Below are 9,665 nucleotides of genomic sequence, written 5' to 3' on the forward strand. Positions count from 1 at the left end.
GTGTGTGTGTGTGTGTGTGTGTGTGTGTGTGTGTGTCGCAGCTCAGTGATGGTCTGACAAAGAGCAGTCAGGGGCTCCTCTGTGTTTATGCTGGGGGGATGCACATGGCTATGATGATAACAGTGCTGAATTCCCTCGGCAGGTAAAACGGTCTCCATTTAACAGTCAGCTAAGAATCCAGTTTGCTTGTATGGGAAAGTAAATGTTAGTAAAAAATAGAAATACTAGAATGACTCAGGCCTCAGACTTTACACAGCAAGCCGCTCTGAAATAGCTGAAAGAATAACAAAGAAGTTTATTAAATTGAAATATCTAAAGCACTAAATTCAGACAGGTAGTTCATGATTTATACAGTAATATTGGATGATGTTATTTGTGTAAGGCTCATTGAGAATCAGGCAGAAACCAAATCTGAACAAGTACGCCACCGTCTCCAACACAAACAGGAACAACATCTCCTAAAGGCCTTTTCCTTCTCACAATCAAACAAGTATGTGATAGTTGCTATTTTTAGATCGTTCTCCCATTCTGTCTCCTCTGCTCTCACCCTCATCCCCTCTTTCCTGTCCTATCATGTTAGTCAATAATGTCCCCTACACAGGGACTGGACTGTGCTCCATACTCCCATTCCTGCCACTCCTACTGTGCCAAAGCCTGAAAACATTGGTGCAGCTGAAGCAATGTTACACACGATCCAGCCTGTAAAATGAGCAGGGAACACTGAGGCTCACATGTCCATATATGGACCTGGACCGACCTGAGTGAGAAGAATGGGTTCACTTGATGAATTTACATGCAAAACAGAGCCGAGAGGCTCCCAGGCTCAGACTTTTATTTTACAGTGCTGCAGGCCTGGTTAAAGCAAAACTTTCAGAATAAGGTCTGACTGATGCTGTAATCAGAGATGGGCAGTAACGCGTTACTTGTGACGCGTTACTGTAATCTGATTACTTTTTTCGAGTAACGAGTAAAGTAAGGGATTACTATTGCAAAAACGGTAATTAGATTACCGGTACTTTCCCGTAGGAACGCTGCGTTACTGCGTTACTAAAACCCTGATTTTTTGCAAGAATGTCTCATGACAGTGACGTAAGCGAGTGCGCCGTTAGTGACAACAGCTGTGTGCAGATCAACAATGGATCATATATCGAGTGCGGAGAGAGTATGAGCGTGCAGCGTTTAAAGCGTGGAAGTACTGACCTTACTTTGAGTTTGATTCCATAAAAAGTGACAAAAACATTAGTGTCCGCTGTGCGTGGGAAGAAAACTTCTTTTTACAGCGGAAAAAAAACCCCCTAAACTTCCAAGCAAGCACGAGTGTGCAACGATGTAATGGGAAACTCACAAAGAAGCTCGCGGATTCTTCAACTGACCGCGGCACACCTGCACCAGGGTAAACCTCCGCCTACCGTAGTCCTGCTTTACAGGTGAAAATAGAGCAACAGGACCGCTGAGTCTTTGACTTTATTTATTTTCTGCTGTGTTTTACTTGCATCTATTTGAAAGAGTGAGTGTAAACACACACAAAAAAAAATTATGTGCTGGAATGTGCAGAAAATAGGTTTAAATGTTAAACTAATTTATTCAACTCAGAGAATGTTGCATATAATTAAATTTTTGCTTGATGCATAAAGTTAAAAGATTAAAACTGATAAAACAAGTTAAAAAAAAGAGACTTTTCCATTTGATTACATTTTGTATGATAGATTATGCAGAAAAAGTAGAATTGGGCTGAAAGATCTATCGCTTTATCACCTTTTCAGGTTGTAAATCGTGTTTTTAAAAAGTAACTAAGTAACTAAGTAATTAATTACTTTTGAAAATAAGTAATCAGTAAAGTAACGGGATTACTTTTGGGGGGAAGTAATCAGTAATTAGTTACTGATTACTTTTTTCAAGTAACTTGACCAACACTGGCTGTAATCCACGTAGTAGGATGGTAGATGTAAACATGCCTGACTGAAATGTTGAGTATGGCAGAAACAGGTGTTTCAAATTGTAAACGCAGAGGGAAGTAGAGCTGAAACGTTCAGGTTGAGGATGAGCAAAATGTGTTCTGACAGATTGTTTGTGCGATGTTCTTTCCACAGGTCAGGAGGAGCAGACGTACGGCGCTGTGGTATTAAATCTGCTAAAGTCAGGGATTTAGATGGTAAATGGCCTGGCCTGTATTTGTATAGCGCTTTTCTAGTCCCTAAGGACCCCAAAGCGCTTTACACAACCTGTCATCCACCCATGCACACACACATTCACACACTGGTGATGGCAGCTACAATGTAGCCACAGCCACCCTGGGGCGCACTGACAGAGGCGAGGCTGCCGGACACTGGCGCCACCGGGCCCTCTGACCACCACCAGTAGGCAACGGGTGAAGTGCCTTGCCCAAGGACACAACGACCGAGACTGTCCAAGCCGGGGGCTCGAACCGGCAACCTTCCGATTACAAGGCGAACTCCCAACTCTTGAGCCACGATCACCCGATGATCCAAGCATCTTATTGTATGCATGGACTTCCATTAAAAAGCTATGTTAAATACATCATTGCACAGAGACCAACTGACTTCATTCTGAAAACCGTTCGACTTTGAGGATGCTCATTTTATTACCAGAAAAGCTAAAAACAGCAAACAGGACACTGAGACAGGAGCAGGAGACCTGAGCCCAACACATTTCATTCATGTTTGTCTACTCGCTCCTGGATTTATGAATATCAAAGGCATTTTAAATAACACAGCCTAAAGTAATATAATTCCATTTTATTCAACCAGATTATCTGTCCCTGCGTGTGCTTCCGTCTTTGGTTAGAGCACCAGGTGAGCACTGTCAAGAGGTCCAGGTGAGTGAACCTGATTAACAGAGCACTGACCAATAGTTATCAGCTACAGCTACCTGTGGCATCACACCTGGGAGTCACAACAGCCACAGTCCTAATTCTGAACATAACCACGGTCCAGGTGGTGTAGTTATGAAAAGACCTCTCCTTAGAGTTGTTATAAAATGGAAAGTATCCACAGCCACAGATGTGCTCAAACATACCGTAAAGTTTGTTCTAAAGTTAGACAGTTTGTAGTTTTGAAGCCTGGCCTTTTACATTTATATTAAAGGGCTGCAGTTTTTAGCACATTAGGCACAGACACACACGCCCTTTAAACACCTGGAGAGCTACTTTGTGTTAATATCATAATAAAACCCACAGTGGTGCTTCTTGATTTAGTTTACAGACTAGAACCTTTAGACTGGAGTTTAAATGGAGCTAGAGATCGTGGTCATGGTAAAACCTCCACGTGCAGCATTTCAGATTCATTTGTCTTTCCCATGATTAGCTTTGAATCTTCAGGACTAAATACGAGCGCTTTATTCATCAGAGGAACTGATCTGAATGACAGAAGTGGGAGAAATAGAAAAAGGAATGAGGTGTGACGCAGGGTGAAGTGCGGGTGGCTGGAGGAGCTAGGGAGGTGGAGGAATGGGGCCGTGACTGGTTCCACATCAGGAGGAGTGGAGGTTAGAATGGAGAGTTGGGGATGCCTGTGCAATGAATCAGCTGTTTAAATATGATCCCTGCTCTTCATCGTAACACACCCATTCACTCCCTCAAGAAGAGGAGGTAGGGATGCACACCTCCTCTTCGTGACATGCTATTTATCATTCCACCCTCCTTACAGTGCTGGAATGAAGCCCCTCGGGCCAACCTGCTGCACTGGGCCCACAGTCTTTATTGCTGGTGTTGTAGCAGATTTAGACTTAAAGTGCAGGGTTAGAAAAACCAGCAGGCACTGTCCTGGTTATCATATACTGCCACTAGCTGGCTTCAGGTCAACGAGCCACATGTGTTCAGGTATAAACTAAACATCATCACACTGAACTTTATAAAACAGTCTGTCCTTAAAGGTGTTCATGGTTCTGCTCAGTGCACAGATGAGTGCGATGTTCAACAATGGAAACAAGCTTCTCACTCAGCACCACGACCTGAACATGATGTCTGACTGAGCTTTTAAAACCTGCAAAAATTAAACTTCACACAAGAACCGGCTAGTAGCAAGGCAAAGTAATCAGTAATCAGTGGGTGCACATTTTCTTAGCTACTGATTGGCTGTCGAGTTATTTTTTGTAGGTCAGTGGAGCTGATGGTGTGTTTAAGTGTGACAGCATGGACATCTGCAGCAACAAGATAATAAAAGCTAAAGCTGCGTCCACACAGCACATCACTGTGTTGCTGTCAGTAGCAGATATTCCTAAACCTCTATTCTCACTGGCTGCCTCAAGTTTGAGAAAAGTTTAAAGTCAACAGAGTTTTGCTACCTGTGGTTACTTTAAGTTAAAATAGACAAATGTGACTGATGATTAAAGCTGAAGGAAGCCCCGGGAGAGCGCAGAGCAGAGCTGGAGTGATGAGAGGAACTTGTAGAAAGACTTTGTTGAAGGAGCACCCAGAGTGATGTGAAACGTAACAAGTGTGATGTGGACTAAGAAAAACATGCTGTGTACTTTTGGTGTGGAGCTGTGAGCTGTGCTGATGTTTCCTGTGGTCAGCTGCATCCGAAACCTGATGGGGTTTAAAGATACGAGCCAGGAAACCAAAACAATGCAAGACGCAAGGTGATCATTTTCACTGCGTGTAAACTCTTTAAACTTATCAGTGCACCTTGCATTTCAGCGCTCTCACACGCTACTGTGGTGTAGAGTATCACATTCCAGGCCAGATCCTCACTGAGTGCAGTAAGCTCTCGTCTGGCAGCGTATGGCCTCAGCTGTCAAGGAACTGAACACAGATGTAAGAGAGTAAATCTCAGGCTTGCTGGACAAGCAGCTCAATGAGCCCAACGCACACAGGCTGACACAAACACACACCGGAGGAGGAGAGCTGCTGCTCATGCTAACAGGGAGGCAGGTGCTTCACGTGCTGACAGAACGCCCTCTGGTTAGTTTCCACCTACACATTGTATCGTAGCTCATCACACGTGCCAGCAGCATGGGGTGGCATTACTTTCGATTGGCTGTAATATAATGTAATATGACTGAGGTCATAAAACCCAAGAAAGACACAATCTTGCTATCCTCCGTGATTATTAGTCTTCCAGGGTGCATTTACATATATATTAAACTATACATGACACCTGAAGTCAATGGCAGCCTTCACTCATGGTGAAATCATCACTTATATCAATCTCAGCTTGTGAGGGAGGCCTAGCAGGGACAGCATCAGACTACAGCACAGATTCAGCCCCCTGTGCTTCACTACAAAGCCCTCGTGCTGTTTCCTCACTGTGTGAGCCGGCCCCTGGAACAGCAACTGTGCTTTTATTACCAGCAGAGCACCAGGCCAGGGCCTTTCCTCAGGGTACCAGCAGCACAAGTGTGAGTGAAAAGTGGGAAATACCTGAGACACATCAGAAAGCTGTGTGTTTCTAGGCTGCAAATACGCTCAGAGCCTTGGGGTTAGACCGCTACGTCCTGATTTTGTAATAACATTTCAACACAGCACGTGAAGCAATCCAAGCTGTGAAAATATATTCTTAGCACTACAGATGCAGTAAAGCCATTTAAATGAATACTAATGCTGTTAGTATGCTGTGTACTGCTTATGCCGCATGGCTGTTAGCTTGCACTGGACCGCACGTGTGAAATGAGATGTTGCTTTTGTGTATATTGTTTTGAACAGCAGCATTGTGTAAAGCTCATGGTGATGCTTAAATGTGGTGCATGTTCCACGTGTCACCTTGATGCTGGTAACCCACAGAAATCACGTCAGCACATATTTCTGCACAGCCATCAGTATGTAGACTTTTACATGCTGTTATGCTGCGATATAGGATGAGCTATAGCTCAGGAGGTAGAGCGGATCTAACTGGAAGGTCGGTGGTTTGATTCCTGGGATGCCAGACTATCTCCTAACCCCAAGTTGCTCTCCGATGCATCTCTCAGTGTGTGACAGTGATGTTAGATGTGCCTGTGTGAATGAGGCAAGTTGTGTAAAGCGTTTTGGGTGCCCAGGCAGAACCAGTCCATAAAAGACTAGTTTTCCTGTGAACGCTGGAAGCCTGATACACTGCAGCGTTTGCAGCTGAGATTCAATATCCTAAATTTTCCCCAAATGATTTACAAGTAGTGGAAACAATGTTGCACATTTGATGTTTAAAAATATGCACATGAGTGATTGTTCTCTATGTGTCCATTGGTGGTTCCATGCACTTCTACTTTAAGTTTAGTTGCTGCCCCGCCCCACCCTCCATACACAATAAAGAACGGTTTAGAATATGTCCGATCACCTCCAGCATGACGGGGCCCTCGGCTCCTATGATCTTTGATCTGCATGATAGACAGCACCTTCATCCAAACACTGAGTGAACATGAACAGTGCTGGTATTCCACCAGGAGACCTGAAGGATCGTCGGGGGATCACTCTTCACACGAGGGCCCAAAACATTATTCAGACACTTTTTTTCCTCTAATTTGTCACACATCTGTTTGCCCTCTGTGTTCAGACTGAACGAAGACGTTGACAGTGTTAATGTTTCCAAGTATCAGTGTGTGTCCCATGCTGGGGTGTTGGCCAAGTGTTTACTGTCTGACTTTTAAAAAGAATCTGCCCTGAAAGGGCAACAGAGGAGCAGAGAAAACTGAAAACAGAACAACACATTGTGGCTTTGCTTTTTTAATGAAGATGAATCTGATCTTATGTCATAGTTGGCAACTGTAACCAAAGCCAGTGTTTTGAGTTAGCGAGGGAGCCGGTGATTGGCATTTCAGGGGGAGTTTCTCTCGCCACAGGGGCAGGGCGCTTGGCTAACGTTAGCAAAATCCCAACCTCTGATATTCCAAACAGACTGTTTTGGAAGCTTTCAGCCCTCAACTTCAGCAATTTATCGGGGACTAATTAAAATGTAAATTTACGATGTTCTCAGATTGAGAAACAGTTCAGTCATTGAATTCCTTCATATGTGATGAAAAGATAAGTTTGTTTTTCACTCAGAGTCCTGCCCTGCTCATCTGCTGATTGCTAAAAAAAAGTCTTATACTCGTAGACCGAGGCACAGACGCCAGCAGCATTGTGTAAGTCCTTTAGCACAGAGTTCAAGTCCGACCGTGTGCAGTCAGGCAGTCTGCAGCGCCTAAGATGGAGCCCTCATTTGACTGAGGGAAACAGAGAGAGTGAGGTGGGTCCAAGCCACGATGTCTGAGTCAAGGGTGGAAACTCTGAATGTTCTCGCGCCACTGTGCAAAAAAGCTGCAAGCTATTACACATCACAGTGCAGCCTCTCAAGCTAAAAAAAGAAACAGGGCTCTCCTCAGCTCCCCTCAAAGAAAAAAACGTGCTCCTTCTTAAAAGAAACATCTGCCCCCAATCCTCTGCTTTAAACTGGACCTGACGCATGCTCGTGGTATTTTCCATCTTTTTAGAAATAGTGAGGAAAGAGTGAAATGACTTTCTGAACCGATTTCGTCTGACTTGAGCTGCCAGTAGGCGAAGGCTCTTTGTCCTACATACAGCATGCTATGGAAGAGATACCTGGAGGCCACCTGTACTGCAAACTGAAGCTGCATATTCATTTTAACTGCTGTAGTTTTGGTGTTGAGAAGGTGGAGCTGCAGAGACACACACACACACACACAGACACACAGACACACACACACACACACAGACACACACACACACAGACACACACACACACACACACACACACACACACACACACACACACACACACACACACACACACACACACACACACAGCCATGATCTCTGCTTCCCTGTGTCGTCTAATAACTTAATGCCAGTAGAAAGGGCATTAATGATAAGACCTGGGGTGAACTCAGGAAATGTATCATAAATTGGAGAAAGAGAGGAAGCTGTGTTTTCGGATAAATTGTTACCATCGCTCTAGCTTTGTTCTGTTGGCTCATACTTTAATTATTAAGTGTGATTTGGAGTCATTTGGTTCATGATTTACAAACTCTTGTTTGCTGTTCATCCTCCTCAGTCTAATGCTGTCGTTGGTTGATCGCTTCACTCTAATGCAGTTCCACAAGCATTTGGCTCCTTTTGCAAAGCCTGGTAATAATTACATAATAATTACAGTTCTCTGCTTTTATTTCCATGCAGAAACACAACGTTTCTGTTAAAAGATCATTTTTTTGTTTTTCAGGAAATTAAAAGTCTGTGGATGATCAGGGTGGTGTTTGAAATGCAATACGAGGGCGCGTCTATACAACAAAAACACTATCTTTGCATTTTTTTTGTCCATCTTAAGTGATTATTCTGAGCAACATTGCAAAGTCAGAGTAATTCAAAGGTCAGACTTTCTTTCTTATCATCTGTCCAGAGAAAAGTCTTACTGGTGTGTCTGAGAGTGAAAGCAGCTTCCAGTAAGAACCACTCCCTGAAGCCCTCAGCATCCCAGCAACATCTTCACCAGACTAAACCACCTTTGTAGGAGTTTTCAGTGATATGGCTCACAAACCAAAACCTTGCTCGGTTATTCGGTTCATCCATGAACCACACCCATCTCTCAGGGTTTCACTCCCACATCAGACTGACTAACACATACTGAAACACAAACACTCTCCCACCTGATAAATCATGACTTTGAAGTTGCGTCTCTTGAGCAGCTCCGCCTCGTTGTTCTCCAGCTTCTTGATCTGGCCTCCTTGCTTCTCCAGCGTGGCTCGCACTGTCTTGACATTGACGCTCACCTTGCGCACCTTTTCCATCATCTTGTTGACACTGTTGGATGTGGTGCTGTGGCTCTTGGTGAGTTTTGTGAGCTCGCCTTGGATGCTGGTCACCGTACGCTCCATCTCCTGCTGCCTGGCCTCCAGCCCGCTCTGGGTCTGCTGGATCTGGTCCACTGCCCCGATGATCTTGTCAAGCAGTGAGAGCACCATGACCCCGTTAACCTGTGGATCAGCTTTAACGCCATCATCTTTGTCCTCGGCGGCGTCCCCTTCTGTGCCCATTGTGGACAGTTCTTTCTTGGCTGCGGCAAGGGCGTTGTCTTCATCATCTGAAGGTGGAAGGTTAACCTCATCATCAGAGATCTCAGTGAGAGTTTGAGGCTCCAGCTGGGCACTTCCAAACTCCAGTGCTTCCATGGCTGCCATGTTGGTAGATTTTATAAAGTGTAATCAACCTTTTTCACCACAGTTTCTTCTGGATTACTTTCTCACTCCTTATCTTCCCACCTGCGTCTTCCTCTGCTCTGCTCTGCAGCCTCTTCTTTTTTACTTCCTATTTACAAACTCTCTAATCCCTCTCCAGCACACATACATAGAGCCTGTCTTTCTCGGCTATCTGTCCGTTCTGTCTGAAGCTCCTGGAGTCGGGCCAGTGATCAGGGGAAGCCGAGCGATGCTGGATGTGACCACATGAGCGTTAGGATGTAAATGTCTCACCAGGCAGAGAGATCCTCCAGTCAAGCTACAGCCGGCAGCGCTTTTTTTTTCCAACCCACCCTCCCTTTTTTCCACTGGGCTCTCCTCCTCTCCTCACACCCCTCCTTTATCTCCTCCCTAAATTTACAAATTTCAGTATGACTCCACCTAAGTCCAGCCCCTCATGACTCGATGGCACACCCACATGGCCTAGCCTTGTCCCATCAGCATGGCTGAAATAGTTAGCAGAGCTGCACTGATCTGCTCGTATACAAGCTGAGGCACAGCCGAAG

General features: G+C 44.8%; 1 protein-coding gene across 1 annotated transcript in view; it reads right to left on the reverse strand.

Moving 5' to 3' along the window:
- Window positions 1-9,433, reverse strand: part of LOC146662979 (caveolae-associated protein 1-like) — a 39,541-nt gene extending 30,108 nt beyond the window's left edge. Inside the window, exon 1 of the mRNA XM_085415546.1 lies at window positions 8,572-9,433. Within this exon, the coding sequence (XP_085271672.1) occupies window positions 8,572-9,102 (531 nt within the window). The 5' untranslated portion in view covers window positions 9,103-9,433. The remainder of the gene's footprint in view (window positions 1-8,571) is intronic.
- Between the last annotated feature and the right edge of the window lie 232 nt (window positions 9,434-9,665).

This window comes from Rhamphochromis longiceps, linkage group LG8, assembly GCF_057381845.1.
Source record: "Rhamphochromis longiceps isolate RC_006_pf linkage group LG8, R_longiceps_female_GT1.1, whole genome shotgun sequence".
Classification (NCBI taxonomy): Eukaryota; Metazoa; Chordata; class Actinopteri; order Cichliformes; family Cichlidae; genus Rhamphochromis; species Rhamphochromis longiceps.